The sequence below is a fragment of the Scatophagus argus genome, chromosome 8 (assembly GCF_020382885.2).
Source record: "Scatophagus argus isolate fScaArg1 chromosome 8, fScaArg1.pri, whole genome shotgun sequence".
NCBI lineage: Eukaryota > Metazoa > Chordata > Actinopteri > Scatophagidae > Scatophagus > Scatophagus argus.
This window is the reverse complement of record NC_058500.1, coordinates 21,171,379-21,194,146: the sequence shown is the minus strand read 5'-3', so window position 1 is coordinate 21,194,146 and position 22,768 is coordinate 21,171,379. Positions and strand designations below refer to the sequence as shown.

Here is a 22,768-nt window from a genome sequence, read left to right as displayed (position 1 = left end):
GGCTCTTGCAGTACACTGGAATGGGCTTATATTACTACATCACTAACAATCAGTAACTGTAAATCAACTATGCACAAGACAGGAACGTTCTGTGTTTATTTTTTGAGGCAAATAAAAAGAAAGTAATCGGAATTTAAGTAACAATTCCTGTTTTCTTTTCATACATTCTGAGTACCCTAAAAATGCATATAATATAATGATACTGTGTATACAGTATCAAAGTATGCACAGCATCAAACTGAAGCAAGCTCATCAAACTGAGAGAATTACACCAAATTGAATGCCATCTCCCATGTGGATTGCATTTTTTGCCAGCAATATAACCCTAATAATAACCACTTCGGGTTCTAAGTCTCTTTCTGATTTCTTTAAGCAGGCTCTGTAAAGGCGAGGAAATAGGAAGAGGGGATGGAGAGATGGAGAGCATGAAGGAAAAGCTGGGTGGGGGTGGAGGGGGGTGGAGGGGGGCAGCGGGAGCGACATCGCACATCCTGGTGAGGCAAATGACCTTAAGGCAGAGAGGAGAGCGACAGCGGAATAATGACAACAGAAACCGCACAGATGAAAGAGAGATCAGAGGAAGGGAAGATGTGAGCTAAAAGAACGACATAAAGATCAGTGAAGAGGATATGTCAGCTACAAGAGTGAAATTATGAGAGTGGATAGGATCTATGCGCTAAAAAAGGACATTAAAATAGCAGAGATGTGCCGCTGAGAGGCTTTGATGATCTACTGTACGCGTACTGCACTGGTAAAGCAAGACAATACGAGGCCAAAACGGGAAAACTTTAATAATCACACTGGGATGAATGCAATGAGGGAATATTATACGCCACAGGCATTTAATAAACCTCTAAAACGCAGACAGATGAAATACACTTAAACACATTGCACAATATAAATCCACTTTAGATGATGACTATTAATCAGTGTTCAAAAGACACAGCGAACAACTGAAAGGATGGAATACAAACAGGCGTGGCTGTTGGCGCTTACCTTAAGGAACTTGTACAAGAGAAATGTAAACCAGTTGGTCAGCATCTTCTCAGCAACAGACTCCGTTCTGACAAACAGAGGGAGAAGAAAAACAGAGCATTTGAAGAAAACAAAAAAAACAACAACAGAGTTTTGGTTTGCATTTAGTTAATTACTGCTCTGCCTAATCACGGCATGTGCAGATATTGTCCATACAAAGGACTTAAAACTTAACTCCGTTACTCTATCACAGCTAAAAAACTAAATCTACAGTTTCTGGGAGATTTGTGCATTTACAGGTTGATTTAAGATCAAAAGCAATGAACAGAAATACCTCCTGTGCGTTTTCTGGTCATTTTATAATAGATTAACGTACTGTATCTAGGCCCCCCATAAAGCCAGTTGCTGGTTTTTGAAGCTTTATGATTGGTGAGTGAGTGCTGTGCATCATAACATAGACCCAACTAACCAATGATGAAACTGGTTGCCCACTTTATTTTTCATAATCGATTTGATTTGTTTTGTGAGTCACTTGTTCTTCTTGTTCTTTCAGATATGACTAAGGCTTATAAGGCTTAAACTGTTAAGTATAAATTCTTTCTTTTAAGTCTCCTTATGTCTTTGAGTCTCAACCTTCTCAGTCATCATCTTTTTATCTGATTATCTACTTTGTCATCCACCTTTTATTGCCACTGTGCTAGTTTTCTTCGTCTTCATAGTTTTCTTCACCTTTCTTTATTGTTAAACATTTAAAGCTGGCTCAACTTGAAAGTTTTCCTCTTCCACCTCAAACATACAGGTAATATGTACTAAACTGGAACCTCTTTTTGAAAGTTGACTCATAGAATACAAAACTAATGAAGTAAAATATTGAATTGAATCAACACATCTTCCTCACCTCCTGAGCAGCAGTTTGGGGTGGTTTTTGCTCTCCAGGTTTCTGTCTATCAGGTCAGACAGCAGCTGTTTCAGGACTCCGGTGGCGTACTCCATCTCCCCCTGCAGGGCCGTCATGATCAGAGATGCCACGTTGCCTCTGTCCCGCATTGAAAATGACCTGGAAGTACAATAATCAAGTTCAACATTCAAGTTTCACAAACGCTAACCCAGCTTTTGTTGGGTACTCATCTGGAGTTTCTCAAAATAGATGTGCACCATTAGGCAAACAATTCATTAAAACATTAATGCAGATTTAATCTTAATTAAATGGTGTTATAACTCTGTTTCCTCCTTTACAGCTACTCAAATGTTTTTGTTCTGGTTAATTTGCCTTTCCTGTTCTATTCGAAGGCCTTTTGCGTTATAACAGTCAAATTAACTAGTCTATAAAGGCTCATTTTTTTTCCCCTTCAAGAACATTTTTTTTGGTCTGAAGTATTTAAGTATTTAAAAAAAGTAACTACTACATTTGTTCCTAAGAAAAGGCAGAATTAGGAGAGTGCAACATAGATTCCACAGCACAACTTTCCACAACTGTGATATCTTCAAGAAGTTGTAGCCTGTACGAAAGTGGTAGCCTCTCACGTGCTGTACTGACTACCTTCCTGCATTTACAGGATCCTGTTTCCATAGCTAGAAATATCATAGGGGTAAACGTTAAAGCTCTCTACCAATATTGCATGCTTTAATTTTGCTTTTATTTATTCATTGATTTCATTCATTACTTATTTATTTTAATTGTTTCTTGAAATGAATCCGTTGCAAAAAAAAAAAAAAAAGAAAAGAAAAGAAAAGACATATACGATAGACACCTCTGGGCCTCAAGGGTGCGTATGAACGTCAGCAGGAAGTGTTTCTTCGTCAGCAGCTGGCCAAACAGTGTCAGTGCCTTCTCCACATTTGCCTGAACCTGAAGAATGACACACAGACAGACAAGTTACAACCCAGATTAATGGCAGTGTGGAACTGCAATTTTCTGTATACAAACATTTCTATTGAAAAGCACTTTTTGTATTTTCCCTTTTACCATCCTGTTTTCCTAAGGTTTTTACAATGACAAGTTGGAACAGTGCCTTTAAAGTGCACCCTCCTCTCAAAAATGTGCCTTACTCATTGTTACTTCATTTTTATCTTTCAGCTTCGCTGTGCAGAATGATGTATGTGCAGAAGTTGACACTAGAAGGCTGTTTTCATTTTCATCTGCTGAAGGAGGAACGTTTCTCTGTATTCACACAGAATAAACCAGTGTAAGACCAGCATGTAGGCTATGAACACAAATTTTTTACATCGCAGTTAGTTTGGTGGCCAGTTGAAACCAGTGTGGTGAAACATTATACACTGAGAATGAGACTTTTCAATGAAGAACTGTGTATGGAAAACCTTCAGAAAGAAGTTATTATTCAAAGTAGAGTATTTCCAAATGTCTATTTTTCTTCACTCTTTTCCTCACAACAATTTCTAAATACTGCACATGCACTTCAAACTTGTGAAAGAAAAAGTCATGGCAACAAAAATCTTGCAACCAAAATAGTACATCTTTCAGTTTAAAAGATCAAATGCCAAAATAATAAACCTGTGACTCACTCCAAGCAAAGAAAGAGAGACTTTTTTCCCACCATATGATGAGCTGAGACTGTAAACAGCAAACTAAGACTGATTGGATACACTCTCTCCTGCTGCACTGCTGTGTGCTGCTGTCTGAGTGTTTCATACTTGTTGCTCTACAGATGATTTTAGCAGACAGCCTGACATAATTGTCTTCTTGACATCAGGGGGTGGATGGGTCAAAGCATCCTCCAGCTGAGTATCTATGGTACGAGAATTTTAATCATCAGTCCCGACCAACTCTTAAGTTGTCTGAGGATTAGACTGTAGTGTACTGGCTGTCTTAGTGTTTGTTGTTAAGACTTGTGTAATGTTCTAATGTATGTGAATGTCCTATTTGGATCATTCATCTTTAAGAAAATTCTGGCTTTGCAACTAACATCATTCACTCGCTATCAGTTATATTAATTGAAAGCCTTAAACTGAATCTTTAAATTACACTTCAACAGCCCTCTGTCACTGGGAACTCTGTTTTCTTTTTTTATCAGTTCAAGGAACTTTCTAAAAATGTCTTAAGTCCAATCACACTGGCCTGAACCAACTCAGTGTGAGGGAGATTCTTCTGTCAAACAGAGAAGGAGAGGAGGGAGGACGCGCCGGGGCGTAGCAGGATCGTGTGTGTGTGTGTGTGTGCGCGCGCGTGTGTCAGGTTGGTGACAGAGGTGCACCCTGCTTGTTCCGCTGGCTGGCACCTGTCACTACTCATCAACAACACACTAAACCCCCTGAAGACGTCTCTCTGTCGCTCACTCGCTCCACCGTCCTCGCCGCTCTAATTCTCTTCCTAGCTCTTATTGTTGACTGTTTCACATCATTGCTCTTTCACCCAGTTTAATTTCTCCTGCTCTTGGTTTTTTGGGGTCTCTCACATACAGACACAAACACACACCATTTCCACCTCTCTCTCTCTCACACACACACACACACACACACATACACACAATCACACTGTTGTCATCCTTTTGTAACACTGTAACATCTATTCTTTTTCTCCTCCGATGTGCCATAATAAAGTGCCTGGGCCTCTCTCTAAAGTGCTAAATGAGATTCTGGGGCCTCCAGGGTGGATACCGAGTGTCGTGTGTGTATTTGAAAAGAAGAAGCGAGAGCCTGAGAAGACAAGAACAAGAGACAGATGGAGATGCATGTACAAACTGCACAGGCCAAGTCTTTACTGAATTTCAAGGGGAGAGATAGAAAAGGTACATTAAGTTATCTGCAAGACTGCGGATGTGTATGTGTCTACTGCGTGTGTGTGTGTGAGCATTGTGTGTAGCGTGGCTGTCTAGCTTAGGGGAGAGAGCAGTCACACAGAGCAATAAAGCTCGGAGCGTTAGTTTACACAGGCCATTGGATTACAAAGGCAATCCCTGGGGGAAATACAGAGGGAAGGGGGCGGAAGTCTAGACATAACTATAAAATACGTAAGGTGAAGCTCAAATTAAAGGTGAACTGTGCTTTTGTTTTATTCTATCAGAGGACATCTTACCCATAGTGTCACGTCTCCAGTCTTTATCACGATTACACAAAATAAGACAAAATATTAAACTGAATAATATGTTTTAGGACCTATTAGGGTGACTGGTCGACAAAACCGAGCAAAGAAGAATTCCAGAGGATTGACAGGCACATTACATGAGAGAAGGTGCACACAAGCAAAGATGCATAGCAGCAGTAATAATACCAGAAGTAGATAGAACTGTAGATAATGATAAAGACAATGAAGTATACAGAAGGTACTATGGTGATTATGACAGCAGCATTAGTAACAATAATTTTTCTGCCCATTGTAGAATTGTATGGTACTGCCTTTGAGTTATCTAAATTATCAAGACAAAAGATTTATAAGAGTAATCTTTGTACAATTTTACAACACTTGAAGAAAGTCTGGACTAAACTTCACAAAATAAAGATTAAAGATTTCACAAAATCAGAGGGTGTATTCTTTACCTTTGAATGAGCCAGCAATAAAAATGGAGAAAATAGTAATCTCTTGGTTAAAACTTTAAAGATAAATCAGACTTCTGGAGATATTTTCAAATAAGAAGTAGTTTAGGGAGTGTGGTTAAGCAGTTGCCCAGGGAAGATGATATGGGCCAGCGATATTTTAAATTACCTCCAAATGACCATTCAGCATTCACCTTTTATAAGATAACTTCGAACACGATATATAGTGACTGTGGGAACCTCAGGATTATCCTGCAGAGAGATTTGAATGTGAACACTGATAAGGACTCCTGGGAGAAGATAATTTCCAGTTTACACGAGAGGCTCTGAGGAAATGTACACACCATAAGATCGATATTATTTTACACCTGTCCATCTTCATAAAATGGGTTTACTGGAAGGTAATTTGTGCTGAAAGCGTAAAAGGCATGAATGCGCCTTTATTCACACAATGTGGGCTTGTCCTCCAGTTCATTCCTTCTAGAGAGATATAATCAAAACGATACAGAAATTTGCTCTTATTATGTATTGTTGTATTGAACACACAGAGATGATGACGTCCTTTTGCTCCATTGCAGTTTTTTGTTTGTGCTTCTATGTTTATTTTTTGACTTTCATGCTTATTTGTTTGTGTTAATGTTCCTCAGAAGAGAGAAGACTTTAATTCAAAAGTGTCCTCAGTTCCCTACTGAGTGTTGTTAAAAGAAAAGGTGATGTAACACAGTAGTAAACATGCCCTTGTTGAAACATTTTTTCAGATGTGCTGCAGGTATCAGTTAATGAGCGTATACACACACAAAACAATACAGTTACATTTGAAAGTTAAATATCTTGTGTTTGTAGTGCATTCAATTGAATAAAAGCTGAAAAGGATCTACAAATCATTGCATTCTGTTTTCACCTTTTATACAGAATTTTTGAAATCAAAATTATTGAAATCTAATGTTGGAATGTTGAAATCTAAACCTTAGTTAATACAATAAGGGACTGTCAAGGAGTTAGAGTTGATAGCCAATTCTACACTACATTTGTATTCCTCAAAATGCTATCAACTATGTAACAGTTTTATGAGTCACTAACAGTAGTAAAATAAAAAGTAAGAAACTTAAAGCAGATTTACTCTCTAACACTCTAACTATTATGTATTCCTTCGGGTTTTATATTGCAAGTACCTTTAAGCTATAGCTTTATGGTCTCTGCTGGAAGCCACAATGGGCTTTTTTCTATACCCAAAGATAATTCTTTTGTATCTCAGTAATCACCACTGTTCCTTCTTGCAAAAATAAGAGAGGACGATTGACTAAGAAAAATCAAAAAAGGCAGAAATGGGAGCCATGAGACTGCTCAGACGGCCTTTTTTTTTCTTCATATAAGAATATAAATCCACTTTCTGGATTAGAACAATTAAATGAAGTTGTAAAAGGTCAAACAAATTATTCCTCCACTCCAAAAAGTCAGTGTTCCAATCAAAGCCAATGGAGCAGCACCAGATTCTACATCTTAATGATAGTGCTGATTACAAACTTGGCTCTCTGGTTTCGAGCTTTTTTATAAAAAAAAAAAAAAAGTCTCATAACAGTAGTTTATGTTGACATACTATTAATTCTACTTCCCTCAGTCTCAGTGGTGAAATGTCTTTATAAATCGGGTGCAATATCTCCATTCAGCTGTGCTGGCAAGGTGGTTGCATGTACTGGCTTAATTAATAACTTAGCAGTAATGTATAATGCAAGTAACAATCCTAGTAACCCTGAATCTTATGTCTCCCCCTCTGCTCTAATCCCCTTCCAGTCTTTCCCCTTCATTTTTTGCTGCGTTTTTTCCAGGCAGTCTTTTTTTTTATATATATCTCTTCCATAACATTTCTTTTCATTCAATTTCAAGCAGTCCTCACTCTCTAAATGTTTCCCTACATCAAGAGAACATGGTAAGCATTTGTCCCATGAGATCAAACTAATGGTGAGACTAGAGCTCTTGAAACAAGAGACAAGCTGAATACATTAACACAAAGTAGGTAAAATATAGGTTACATGATTGCTTTAAGGTGAAACATGTCTGGAGTTCCTCTTGCCTCACATCTTAGACTTTTGGAGAAGCATGTCTTTGATTAAAACCTGTCATGGTGATAATGGCTACAAACGTACAAAAAAGCCAGGCGGACATTTTCATGCCATTAAATACAACTTTCAAAATATTTCTCAATAGTACTTTCTGATTACTCAGGAAAATCTTCCTGAGGTGAACTACTTGTAGTTAGCATAAGCAGCTACTGTTTCTACCTCTGATGTTAGTTGATTAGTGGAAAACTTGAGTTCTTGGTTCTGCTTCATCGTTTAAGGTGAGTTTGTATCAGTTTCAAACTTGGTTGGCGGTGTACTGACCCGTACCTCCATCTCCTTGAGCACAGGGTGGTCCTCAATGCCTGGGAACAGGACCCTCATTGCGTAAGTCCGATAATCCAGAAAGGGAATCCCAGCTCCATCCAGCTCCTGGGTCAGCTCATGAATGTCTGTCTGAAGCTCAGCAAAAGCTATAAATAAAGATGCAAATGGACCAATGAAGAAGGTTACGCAATGAGCAATGCAGAATGATCATATTGAAAGGCATAGTTTATTTCTTTGCATATACATATAATAGAAACAGCACTGATACTAAACATCACATTTGGCTATGGAATAATTTATAATAATCATTGAAAGACTGAAAATTTGTCATTTGCATAATTTGTCTAGAAGCACTGCTAGCGGACTTCAGTTTACCTTTGACTAAATAATCCATTGAATTAATCATTTCTTGGTCATATCTTGTCTTGGACTAAATAGTCCATTGAATTATAATCACGTCTTGGCCACACCAACTTTTAAAATGATGACTGGCCACAATCAGTGGGGCTGAATAAATTTGACAAACAAACACATTAATGTCTTTTCCCAACATTGACCCAACAACTTTAGAGGGCTGACCTTTTAGAGAACACAGAACACAGTACACAGTACAAATACATCTCTGCAATGAACAGTCTGATCTTATTGTCTCGCTAGCAACAAATCTAACAAGTAGCTTGTTAGCATGTGGGCCGTTAGTACATCAGCTACCTTAATTTAAGTAGTCCCCCTGCAAGCAGCCCAAATTTGGAATGACCATTTCTCTCAGCACTCCCTTTGTGACGAAAGGAAAATATGCCTCTTAGTTTCAGTGGCCAGGGAGGAACCCTGAACTGCCCAGTAACAGTCAACAGTGCGGTAATAAGAACAAAATTTATCACTGGTTTCCCACTTGGGAAATGTGTCGAATTGTTGAACTCAGCTTATTTCAAGTGGCAAGTGAGAATTTGCTCCTAGACCACCTGTGCTTTGCAAGGTTTGTCTGATAGTTGGTAGTTCAGGGTTTTGTCTTATGATTTGCAACCAGTCCCACTACTGCAAACTTCACGTCTGGAGTCATAGAAAGCAATTCCTTGGCAGCAAGGACTTGGTTTAATTCTAAAGTGACAAGTTCTACCAGCTTGATGCCATCAGTCTGTAACACAGGTTATTTCAATTTTATTAGAATACAAAAAGCAGCAAAAGGTTGGGCATAAATCAGTACTACAAATCAACATCAGCATAATGCTCCAGCACTAAGCTGCACCCATGGCAACAATCACAAAGACTCATAGTATATGTAAGAATCACACCACAAGATTTTGGTTTAAGTTTATGACAATGGGATGACAGCAATGTAAACACAGTATATAGGTAGATGGGTAGCCTGAAAGAGGGTCTGGGTCTTATAAAAAGGTACAAGACAGAGAAGTAGCTGTGAAGGTAAAGGTCAGCTATGATGAGGACAGAGGCCCACAAAGGCAATAAATAAGAACCTAAGCACAGACAAGACAAAAGCTTAAGGGAACACAAGGATGGGTAGAGATTAAAGTACAATAACAGATTCAGAATTCGAAATGCAGTTACTCTTGGTAACAGACAGGGGATATGGGGTTGAAGAAACATGTAATTTCTTAAAGTTGTATCTAACTGTTAGGATAGATATAAATCTTGATATGGGAATAAATTAAAGAAAGAAATTCACGTTTTCTTGAAAGATGCTGAAACCTGTTGTGAACTAAATTTTTTGGTTGTCTTAGGCCTGACAAATTCAGTCTTTGCTCGCCAAAAAGGACACAAACATAATTAAAGAAAAAAAGGAAACATGCTTGGGGAGAGAAAAGCAGAATCAGGAGACAGAAAACAAAGTTCCTGGAAAGGAAAGTCAATTAATTGCATGAGTGGATAATTATTAAGAGAGCGATGGATGAGTTTTCATGCATAATTTCTCCCAGCTGTTATTGGACTGTTTGGTCCACAAGAGAGATGGAGAGGAGAGGAAGCTAGGAAGATGAGGGATAGAAAGAAAAAAGGAGATAAGGAGAACATGTAGGAGGTGAAAGTGAAAATTCAGAGGATAGATAAGTGATAGGGACTTAAGATTACATGACTGAGAGAAGAAGGAAAGCAACCACCAGAAAAAAAACAAACAAAAATGTTTCCCGGTAAGGTAAAGTATGTTTACCTTCATTAAAACATCGTAAGGTTTATCTGTCACATGCTAAAACAGACTGTAACAAGGGTCAAAAAGTCAGTGAACTCCCTCAGGACAGTTATAGCAATATCAAGTTTGTTAACATTAGCTACCATTGGCTGCCATACCATACTGGTCATACCAGAAGAAGTAAAGCTGTAGCAGCAACATCCTTGGCTATATTCTAAGAGTAAGAAGGCATTTTATTTCTAATGTATTCAACTTTCTATTTGTTTTCTCCCTTGTTTCAAAAGTTACATAGGGTTCAAGAGTTCAAGCACTGTTTGAAATCAGTATATAAGATAACTACAGTTACACACAAATGTGTAACATCCCACTAATATTAAGATATCTATCTATCTATCTATATAGACCTACATACATACATATGTGCTTCTGATGAAATAATGTGAGTTCTCAGTATTTGAAATACACAGATTTTTTGTGCATAATCTAATGTCTTTCCTTGTTGCTGTAGCATGATTCTATATCCAGCTGGTCAAGAATTCACTTTAGCTGCTGTAAACACTGTGTCTGTTCGGTCTTTCTTAGGAAAATCCTCATGTGCTTCTAATTTGAGTACACAAAGAAAAAAACGACACAAAGTCTGGAAAGTAAAACCACAGCATTGAGTTTTCTTACATTAGTGTGTAAACACTGTATTTGTTTGAAAGGCCATTTGCATTTTGTTTGCTTTCATATGGTGATACGGCGTCTGAAAAACATCCATTTCACATCCCCTTAGCCAAAAAATTTGCCAGTCAGCTGTTGTCATTTCTAATGTGTTGCTAATTATCTTTGAATGATAATTTGGATAATGGTGATGTCTGCTTCTCACAGATGACTGAGACAAATGTCCCCAGTCACGTCCCCTCAGGACTATTCCAGTGAAGCCGACCTCATGCACATACTCCTCCATTTTCTGTCACACGCACACATAGCGCAGCGGACCGCCTACTTCATCTGTTCCTCCACCCACACACACACCGTCTCGTCCCTATAGGCCAGCTGGGAGTACAGCAGGCGGGGCGGGGAGCCTTTTTCAGGGGTTGGGGGTGGGAGTAAGGCCATGCTTCACTTCCTCAAAAAAGTGATTTCATTTCTATTGACTTGAAGACTGTCTATTATTTCTTTGAGAAAATATCATTTCCTTTCTAGTTGTCAGAACATCTTGAAACGATGTACAACAACACCTTTTCTGAACATGTCAAAAACATGCACCAGTCACACTGATGTTGTGGCACTCCAAATGAAATCCTGTTTCATGACTGTAATCATATTGTAACCTTGTAGCATGGGTGTGTGTGTGTGTCATTACTAACCCTAACCCTAACCCTTACCTGAGCTGTCCTTACATCAGTCAGCTTCACTCTATGCTACTAAAACTCCAACAACACAGAAGCTCCCTCTCAGTCTTCAGGTCATCTCTCAATCTCTCATCCAAATCTTTTCTCACCTTCCACGTTTTTTTTAACCTTCTCATTTCTCTGCAAACAAATCCCCTTTTTATTTTTGTTTTATGTGATCTCTCCCCTCCAACCTACCAACCCAACGCTTTTGTGTGCTATCTGACACTCTTTTGCTGTTGTGATGTGTTTTCACTGGGAAGTATGGACAGATGACATGTGAGACGATGCTCTCCATCTCCTGAAAATAACAACACCTACTAAGAAACGTTTTTTTTGTTTCATATCATACCTGTGAGTGAAAACACAGACAGGTAGACACATCATGCTGTACATACAGCATGATGTCATTTGTCTATCAATTGTATTTGTGTGATGCATAGTGATATAACTAAACTGCCTACCAGTTTCTTCAGCTAGGTACTATTTTACCTCAGCTATGTATTTTTCTTTAAAAAAGTTTGCTCTTTGCTATAATTGAGCTATGGCACAGTTAAGCATTTGTCTCTGTAAACATAACCTGTAGAAGCCCTGTTGTCGGCAATGACAGCAGCATTCAAGTGCAGTTGATCGAATCTGTCTGCAGCTTCATTCATAGTTCTAACCACCTATCTGTCTCTTTGTCTTTCTACAAGATTCTTATAATATGTACCCTTGGCAGTCAATTCTATAGAAATGTCCTCGAACCTTGTTCAGTCTGTTCATTCATGTCATGAAACCTCAACTGGCTTTCTCATCTTGTATAGTTGCATACTCATACACAATTAAACACACAATTCAAAGTTGGCGGTTTGTCCAAGGCTCAGCCGTCAATACAGAGAGAGAGACAGACAGACAGTAGCTGTGGTTGAGAGGGGTGGACAGTAATGATTGCGATGTATTACTTTTGCATATTTTCTCAATGGTTTCTAATACTAACTTGAGTCTATACATTGTTTGTTGTTTCTGCACATTCTAACTTTCACTTTAAAATAAAAAAAAAATAAAATAAATTTATAAACCCAGTCTGACATAATAAATCTAGAATTTAAGGAAGAAAGTAATTTAAGTGAAGAAAGTTACCTTAGCTTAGCATTAAGACTGGAAACAGGAGGCCACTAGTTTGGCTCTATCCAAAGGGGAGGGAAAAATCAACTTACAAGCACCTCAAAAGCTTGCAAATAATTAACACGCTGTGCCTTGTTTGTTCTGTCATCACCTTGAGGTTGCTAGGAAACTACAGTGGTCTCTGGGAAGTCCCTGTGCCTCGGCAGGAAATACATGTAACAATATAAATAACATGACCCCAGTGGGCCATATCTGGCCATTTAACAAACATTTCTATTGTAAATACAGGCCTTGTGCAAATTGTGCAAATCCTGTTGGCACTAGCTTCATCTTTACTATATACTTCAGTCACACCTAAATAGTCTACAAAAGGATAAAACAACAAAAAAACTCAAAAATTCTGAATTTTTCCAAATTTATGGATGCTAGTGATCTACATCCTATAGGGCACCAAACAGATTTTCTGTTAGTAGTTCTAGTAGGCAAAATGCTGTGAAATTATTTGACCATATTGGTACAGTGTGACGTATTTTCTGTGACTGAGTATCAAAATAAAAATGTTAAGACACTCAAATACTTGACTAACTTTTTTTTTTATCAAATGATAAAAAAATTTCCTACCTTCTTTGCATTCCAGGGCCACTCTAGACTCCAAGTTGTCCATCTGGAGCTGCAGACGTTTCAAGGTGCGGTCGGCATCCCTGGACTTCCTCTTATAGGCAATCAGTACAGCAATGATGACCAACAGAAGCAGGCCGCCACCCCCTCCGATGCCGATAATGGCAGGAAGTGTTAGAAGGCTGTCAGAGTAGATGTGAAGCGTCCCAGGGGAGTACTCAAACCCACCAGCACGGATCTGATCACAAACACACAACACACATTTGTTACCCAGACAAAGCACTTTCTTTTTAAGCAACTCCCTGCTTTATTCATATTGTTACATATTGATCAAGACCACCCGTTTTATTCGGTGCCACTGAGCAGTTGCATTTTCAGACCTGATAGTTCAGTTCATTGCTCTAAGGCAGGGGTCTCCAACCCCTGGGCCGTGGCCCGGTACCGGTCCGTGGGTCATTTGGTACCGGGTCGCACAGAAAGAATAAGTAACTTACATTATTTGTTATGTTATTGATTATCTGAGTCTGAACGATGTTTTATTTTGAAAAATGACCAGATTCTCTACGTTACTCTTGACGCATGTCAAGATGCCTGTCTCGGTCATGTGATACGTTACCGCTAAAAATAAACCCACAAGCTAGCAAAATGAGTAAAAAACAAACATCTCTGGAAAGGGGAAAAAGAGAAAGGAAGGCGTCGGTCACTTATCCAGCACCAGATGGTTTGAGAATAGATGAGGTGGTCTGAAGAGATCGCAAGTCAGTGGTCTGATGAAAGAGCAGTTGGCTGGCCCAATTTCTACCACAAGAATCATTAAATTTTTACCTGTTCTGTACTCGCACTCAACAGGGCAGTCTTTGACAGGCCTATACAGAGGAGGCTTACATCACCTTGACTGCTCTGAACATTTCTTGTAGGAAAGGTTTTCAGTTCTTGCCTTTGGGGGCACAGCTTCAGAGGGTTTTGGTAATGAAGATCTCAAGTTAACTTGCTCAGTCCTTTGAATGAGTTACCTTTTCCTGCACTTTCTGCAGATATTTAGGTTCCTATTAGAGTTTTAAGATAGATATTTTGTTGTCAATGTCCTCATTTATCAGTGCCAACTTTAACAAACTAATTTAGGTCAGAAAGTGAACAATGCATACGTGCATAAAGTGCATAAACGAGCGCAGCAGAGGTAGACACACACATGGTTACAGCTGTACACACACACAAAGACACACAAAGCACTCAAGACAGAAAAAAATGCACATATCCCCCACACACATACCCACACACAATATAAGCAATCAAACAAAGTAATCACCAGCATTTAAATCTCTCCCCGAGGAGTCTTCATAATTATGGCAAGTCAAACACATGTAATGTTTTTTTCTGACTAAATACATTTACATAAGCTCAGTGTGTCTCCGAGAAAGTTTAAAAAAAAAATCACAGCACTGGAACACATCAAATCAAGTAATCCACAAGGGGGGTTGATAGCCGATTAAAATGAGGTGTGATTATGCACTTTGAAGCTCTTGTGAGTGCACTTTCATGTTAACATTATCAAATTCTGATTAAAAAAAAATATAAGAGAGAAGCTGCAATGTCAATGTAGTCAATAACTACAAATTAAATCTGCAACAGTAGAGACAATTAAACTGGCTTGTATGAGCTTAAGCAGCCAATTAGCTGTGTGGACATGATCAGTTGGTTTGTAAAGGAAATTGAACTAAATTTGGATTGGTCAGGTTGCTCTCATACTGACAATCTGAAGTCATACTAGACTCAAAAATGCATTTGTTGTCTTTCTGATGTATGTGCAAAGTTTGACACTAAAAGGCTGTTTTTTCACATTCACCTACCGAAAGTGTAAAGTTTAAATGTGCTTGCTGAATATCCAATTTTAAGAGGCACACTTTCGAGTATGATTGGTGGCTTTACCACTAGTTTGGAAGGTATCCCTGGCCCAGTATTTAACTTACACAAATGTAATGTGCAAACTTGAAGCCTCCAGCGCCCATTGAGAACTGATTTTTGAATGAAGTAGGAGACATTTTGTGTCCAACTGTAAAAACTTGTGAAATGAAATATAATTACCTATTCATGGATACTGGGATTTGAAATGAGGGAGAAGGTGCAATTTTTAACAAGATAATTAAACTCTTTCGTGGAGAAACCATATCAGATAGAAATTATTATTATTATTATAATTTTGTACATCTTAAATCCTGCCTGGAGGAATCTTTGAAAGAATTTGCATGTGAATCTGATGATATAAGTTTGCACGAGCTGACGCAGCTCCATGTAGGAAATACAAAGTTTCTTGTACTTAACCGTACAGCATTCATGTCATAATGAGATAATGTCCATTTATTAGACAGGCTCAAAGTGGTGTCTGTAACTCTTCACTCATTTTAATCTTTGTCGTGAAGCTCCTTTAATTCATTTTTGCTACATAAACAACACTTTGTAATGGATAATAGCAATTAACCCACAGTGAATTATTAGCCAGCTTTCTAGTTGCCTTCATCACTCTCATCACTGCTTTCCACCAAGCAGAAGGCTGCCATGTTTTCTGTGAGAAAGTCACTGTACACTACCCGCCCAGCACCGGACAGGAGACAGATAAAATTTGCTACTAGCTGGTGAACATAGTGGAGCATTTAGCAGTTGAAGAGTCAAATATTTCACTCAGATGAGAAGAGAGCAATAAACAAACTGTATTGGACTTTGTTTCACAGATAATCAAATAACTCTGGGGTGTTTCAGCACCATACACCCTCGCACAGAAGACCCAACCAGGGATGATCAGTCCCTGACTTAAGTCTAGAAAGCTTGTGTGAGCCAGGGATTTCCCCTTTTGATCTATAGACATCTGGACGCCTTCTCTGCCATGTCAGTGATGTTCCTGATGGCTTTCTTGTTGTGCAGTCCCCTGATCCCCAGCTGCTTGAGAGCCCTGCAGAGCAATGGGCCAGCAATCCTCGGCAACCAACCTCAATGGGGCAGAAACAGGCCTTCCTTCCCCCGCGTGCTTCTCATGCTACTCTTCCTCTCGAATGTCTCTCCCATCCGGTCTTCCCAGGGCACAGTCAATTCCAGCAGGACCAACTGCCTTGATGATTCTGACACAGGAATCATGTCAGGCCTGAGCGTGGTCACCACTATGGTGTCTGGGAATTTGAGCTGTTTCCCCAGGTCGAGCATCAGGTGCCAGTCCTGGGCTGTTGCCAGTATCCCTGCTGTTGGATTTGTGCACTGTTGTGGCTTCTCTCTGGCCTTGACAAAAGCAATGGAGTGCTTTGTTGGTGTTTATAAATATAGCAAATTAATATATAGTATGTTGTCTGTGTTGACATGAGGTGTGATTTGGTGGAAATAAGGGCACAGAAATTCTTCATGTCTTTGGCATTTGGAGGCCCTTTGACACCTTGGACATTAGGTAGGAAATACATGATTGTAAATAGTAAAATGAATGATGGCTGAATTCCATTTAGCTGCTTCACTTACAGGGTCCAGGTAGTGAGCACGGTCACTTTGTCATGACTCACTGGGATGCTTGAAAAGAACCCAGCCATCATTATTGCTTTCTGCAAGTCAAAAGGTCTGCTCTGACAACATCACATATTCAGCAGTTTGATGTGTTTTCACATGAAACAAAGTACTGGAAAGCCCTCAGTTTAGATATTAATGTAAACAAATTTGTTGCCACTACCAGCAACATAGGGCAATTTGAATGTATCACTCCAAAATCTGTGTTAACAGACTGGATATACAATGGACCTTGACTGGGAAACGTATCAATAAAAAAATGTCAGAACTGTGAAATTTCAAGTTATTGGGTTGGTTTATTACCCCTCATACTGCCTAATTAAAATGTAAACTGAGGTCACTGGTGTAAACGATTACCCAGGGGTAAACATATCCTCAGATGACTTGAGTGCAGCATAAGTAGAAGCAATATCAAGTTGGAGACACATTTCTAGGCATTTGTCTATTTTTATTCTGACAGACTGAAGGACTGATGGAGGAACTTAAATAGCTGAAGGCCAAAACAACAAACAAGTTTCTTCGAAAACTCAAGGGAGGCACACAGCTGCCAACACACAGATGAGCATCTGAAGGGACACACAAAGACACTGTGACACACGCGTACAGCAGTTCTTTCTGTGCACCCACGCACGCACACAGAAACACACACAAGCCAAGTATGTCTGGACACCCATTGGGCTCCCCTGTATGTAGGTCATTCTACATGGGGAATATTATTGTGCTACAGCTGTGTCCTTCTTTGCAGCACTGGGTGCGACACGTGCACATACATAAAAAAAAGTATGAACGCTCTCTCTCTCACACACACACACAAGTAAGAGAAATGACCCACAAACAATATGCATGTGCAAACACACACACACACACACACAAACACAGCAGAAGAGATACGAACAGACAGCTCTATTTTTTCTTCGGCTATTGTCAGACGAAGGACTAACTCCACCACCCCCGCTAACACACTGCATCGCTCCAATATTCAACATGACATTTTGTTCAAAAAAAGAAAAGAAGAAAAAAAAAAAAAAACAAGAGTTCCACCTTGGATCTGGCTGGTTCCGTTGAGAGCTATCATATTGAATTACATGGATGCGTTGTAATGGCTTTCTAGGTATATTGGCTGTAGCTAGCGGGGAGTAAATGTCATAAAGATATAGTGAAATGACTGTGAAAGGACATTGGTGACAAGTATGGGGGAGGTGGGGGAGAGTTGAGCGGGTATACTGGCGGGATATCCAAACATTCAAATGTATTGAGAGTGAGTGCTGCGTCGCCTGACTGAGGTTTGACCTTCCTCAACGCAGATGCTCCCGGAGCTGCGTGGTGATTCTGAAAGTCTGCTCCAGTCAGAGTGAATCAGGGATTTCAGTCTGCAGCCTGTTGACAGCTCAACACTGTGGACAAGTAAAGCTCAACGGCTGCCCAGGGACACGCATGTAAGCCCCTTCTTTGACTTTATCCTGCACTATCTCCTTTCAGAAAGTATGAAACACTATAAATGAACATGACATTAACAATATTCGCATGTTGGGTGGTTATTTAAAAAAAAGTTGAAAAAAAAAAAAAAGAGCTGCAGCATGAGATACTTCACGCAAAAAACGGGAAGTTTAACTCAGTGGTGTGGCAATGACTTTCAAAAGATGCAACTTTAGCTTGGATTTGCTGAGAGTTGGACAAAATTTGCACATCAGAAAGGTTTATACAGTGAACGAGGCTCCCGGATTAGAGCTTAGAGACGAGCTTAGTGTCTGCATATCAGTGGCATCCTGGAGAAACAATTCTATTCTTAATACCACCTTTTATGTTTCAGCATTACTTGAGGACACAGCCACACTGTTGACAGCCCCTTGTCACGGACATGAACTGAAGCAAAAGTGGATACTCATATGTTTTTCTTATCTCTTACTACATATGTCATACATAATTCAGTTCTCTTTTTTTCATGGCTCAGGTATCCTATTAGAACCTTAATTTGTTTTGAGAAGTAGTTATATAAGCTTACACTGACAGTATAATAAAAAACAACTTGTCAGGCAAAATGGCAGGTTTACTACAAAAAAGAAGCTCTATTTTTACCTTTAACTGACACAGTGTGCAGCTATTACAACTACTGATTCAGTCCAGGTAACTCAAGTGAGATGAAAAACGTAAAGAAAATCAAGCCCCTGCAGGAGAAGGGACAATTTTAACATAAGAAAGAGATTTCTGTTGCACTCTGACTTTCAATCATTCAATTATTGACAGTCTGATAGAAGACATGATTTGATCAGTTTCATGGATGCACCATACAGATAAAAGTTGTAGTCAAGGTAAAGAACAGATGAGTTGCAGTAGATGTGGGTTGTTTTGATGCACAAGCCAGACAGAGACTTACCTCAGTTTGCATTACACATATCTGGTCAAGCAGGGTCTGCATCAAGTGCAAGAGTAAATAATTTACTCACATGGAGCACATGGGATAGACACATCACACTTTTATCATATCTTACCAAATGGTAATTTGTTTATGGGTATGTGAATACAAGGTCAGCAAAGACCTGAGGTTGTCGTGTGATGCATGTCGTATTTTTCCACAGAAGTTTAGATTCTTGTTTTGTGGGACCTTTTTCTGGATTTTGTTTGCCACAGCATGCTCAATAGCAGCCTCACAACATGCTAAATGTTATAAAGTTCGGGGTATAATGCTGAGCTAACTGTGAACGCAGGAACGGAGCAGTGATGACAAGCATAGTTTCCATTAGAGTTGGATGGTGGGTTCGCTTGCTGATTTACTGATTTTGTGTCTACACCATCAAAGGGGAGACTGATAAAAATACATGACAAATGGAGACGGCACTGAGGGACTTAAAAACTCCTCAAATCTAAAACCAGCAGCACCTGCAGCAAAGAACTGCTGACGCCTGCACAGCTGTTGATGTGGATACGCTTCAGCAGATAGAGAGAAACATGGTCTTCAATCTGCAGACATGTCTGGAGGTTCACTGTGGTCATGTTGAGCGCATTATATGAACAAGTCAATGACTTCCCTCTGACTTGCAGTATTAATGGATTTTTGTGAGCACTTACAACAGTGGAACTGGTGCAAAGTGTGCAGATCTGTGCTTTGGATTTTGAATGCAAATATCATATATATTCATCCGGTGACAAAACTAAACTTCCACCACCTTGTTTTCAGCAACAGGCCAGCCAAAGGCCAGTGCAGATCAACATGTTAATTAGGCGTTACATATTTAACAGCAGCCTTGGTGCACAAGCTCAATGGAGCGTATCCTGCATCTGTCAGAGGAAATTGTTCAGAAAAGATACAAGGGGTTACTCAGATAACTCAACAACAAGGTTAGACTGACATTATGAGCTGGATTGCTAGCCTGGGATGTTTTCATATTCATAAAAATAAATTACTGTGTCAATATGGATATACAAAGTAGAATCGGTGCCATTTTTTTTGTCCTTTTATAAATAGTTTTTTGAACAAATCCTGAAAAGTGACCTGGTTATTTAATGAATATGAGAGATAGGATGTAAAAAATGACATTAAGAAAGAAGTCTACCATGAAGGTCTCGGCACATAATATTGAGCGCGTTCTCATTCAGATAATCTATGCTGGTTGTAAATGGGTCAGGAAAGTGCAACATTTTAGAAAGTGAAAGTCATGCCACATGAAAATGTCACTGACGGAAACAGAGGACACAGAGCCGTGATCTGACCGTGACTTTGTGTTGTCCGGTGAGGTTGGGCCATTCACACAGCAGCTGGCTCTCAGACAGGGTGAGGACGCAGGGAGTTTCTCCAATCAGCACCGTGTAGTTGAGGCGACTGTTACCCGGAGCTGCTGGGATCAGGTTACGGCCCTGAACGCAGACAGAGACACATGTGATGAGGAGAGGCATTCAGCTCATTTACGCACACTTTATTTTCATACAGATGGTTGTAATACCTGATCCAGCTGGAGGAAAGATGTAACTACAGATATCATCAAACACCTTCTCTCAGATGACTTTCAGCTGGTTCAGTGTAACAATGAGCTTCTTCAAAATGACTTTGATGGTATAGTTGTTGGATGGAAATCACATTTCTCTCTCTAAATAAATGCAGAGAAATGAACCGCACAATACAACTGCTCATTTAGAAACGCTCTTATGAGAATGCGGCTGGCGATGCTCAATTCTTTTCCTATTAATGTCAAATCCCACTTAACACAGGTCACAAACTTTCCAAAACACACACTGAAGGTATTAACAAGCCTTACTTGAACAAGAGTAAATGAGAGTGAACAAGAAGACTTCTGATTTTCACACTTCTGAATAGTCAACAATGGAGCTCTCTAGCACAGAGGAAGAAGATATATCAGGCTTTGGATTAAAAGATAAAACTTGTTAATGAGACCAATTCATTGCTGGTTTGGGCCTTTAATTATATTTTTGCTGACAATGAGAACAGTATAAAATATCACAAGATTTATGATTTAAACTGCTTGTTTACTCATTTGCATGCACCAACTGTAGAATTCCCAGCACACTGTTCTTGTTTTTTTTTTTTTTTTTATCTGATTGCCTTTTCTAAATCGCCGTTGTATAGGATGGAAAATTACATTTCTTTTATTCCGATTTGAAACGGATGAGTCACAAAAAGGAAGGTAGAAAATTGCAAAACTAGAGGTGGTCGAGAGACACAACAACTCTCAGCCATAAACTATTACTGTTTGGTCCACTAAACTGGATTCCATGCACCAATTTATACACCTGAAGTCTGTACTTCAGGTGTATAAATTCTAACATTTGTCAATTTCAGTTCCAGCTTTTCATTTCAATATCACGTCCACTATTTCCAGCTTCACACACACAGGCGCAGTTAGTGGTGTGAAAAGAGAGAACCCACGTGATGTCAGGAAAACCAAAAGCAAGAGGGGCAAAGATGAATTCAAATAAAACCAGACAGAAGGAAACATGGCAGGAACACATTAAGAGAGCAGACGCAAGGAAGAGAGAAAAGATTATGAAAGGGGTAGAAAAAGATGAAAAGGATATACTGTAAAGTGAGAAAGAAAAAGGAACTGAGCTGAAAACAGAGCTGGTGAGTGAGCCAGATAGGCAGAATGAGGGAGAGAGAGAGGAGATAGCTGCCATGTCTCCTGCTGGCTTAGCAGTGGGACGCAGGGACAGACTCCGTTTTCCAATCCCATCGTCTCTGCAGGCCACCACCCAGCCGCGCTCTGCAACCCTGTAAACATGCATCCCATTCCATCTCACAAACACACACACACACACAGAGACAGCCTCCGAGCCACACATGCAGAGTTCAAGCCACACATAAGTAGCTGTTGCCCCCCACACACACACACTACAGACAAGAAGCATCATGCGGGGACACGATCTCAAAACACACACAAACACACACAGGGGAGCACTCATGAAACACCACGACCAGATAAATGTTTTTTTCTCTTGCTAACAAACCTCGGTAAAAACACACTCGACACTTCAGATGAGAAATTAATTGCGTGGCAAGCGCAGTGTACGCATCTCTGAGAAATGCATCCCCCACATCCCACCCCGCCAAATTGCATTTTTGTCCATCTCATCAGTGCTTCCAGTGGGTAGGCAGCTCCACCAACAAGCCAAGCAGGAGATTTGGCAATTACTGAGAAGCTCTTTGCTAATAAATTATCATTTAAGAAATAAATTGCGATGGTTACGCTGCTTTCGATCTCTTCATGGAAATAAATGGCGTAACACACTCTCTGTGATAACATAAGAGATAGTCAAGGCACATTCAGGCAGAAGATAAACGCACTGAACTCTGGATTCAATGCAAATTCAATGCAACACATCAATGAGATACTGATCTAAAAGAAAAAAATATATTGTCCCTTTACAGTACAAAGTATACACTCTCATGAAAGATGAAGTAAAACCATTTTACACTACATCCACTGCATAGCCCACACAGTGTCAGCAGTTATTAAGTTATTTCCAGTCATTGATCTGCTGGCTATTTCACTTACTCTGGCATTAGTGTATTCCCATCCAAACAGCCGCTCTAATTCCTCTATAGTCACTCTTTGACTAAACATTTCAGGTGAGCTCCATGAGATAACACTCTGACACACACACACAACTCCGAAATTGCCAATTAA

General features: G+C 39.5%; 1 protein-coding gene across 4 annotated transcripts in view; it reads right to left on the bottom strand.

The window, feature by feature from the left end:
- Positions 1-22,768, bottom strand: part of LOC124063494 (plexin-A1-like) — a 279,266-nt gene that overhangs the window by 20,664 nt on the left and 235,834 nt on the right. For 3 of the 4 annotated variants that reach the window (XR_006844116.1, XM_046397214.1, XM_046397215.1), the window contains 6 exons: positions 20,340-20,483; positions 13,098-13,332; positions 7,848-7,996; positions 2,727-2,824; positions 1,874-2,032; positions 997-1,063 (listed from right to left, as the gene is read on the bottom strand). Coding sequence is in view for 3 of the 4 variants with exons in the window: in XM_046397214.1 (XP_046253170.1) it covers positions 997-1,063; positions 1,874-2,032; positions 2,727-2,824; positions 7,848-7,996; positions 13,098-13,332; positions 20,340-20,483 (852 nt within the window). In the remaining variant the exon portion in view is untranslated. The remainder of the gene's footprint in view (positions 1-996; positions 1,064-1,873; positions 2,033-2,726; positions 2,825-7,847; positions 7,997-13,097; positions 13,333-20,339; positions 20,484-22,768) is intronic. The other variant, XM_046397216.1, reaches the window with a different exon arrangement.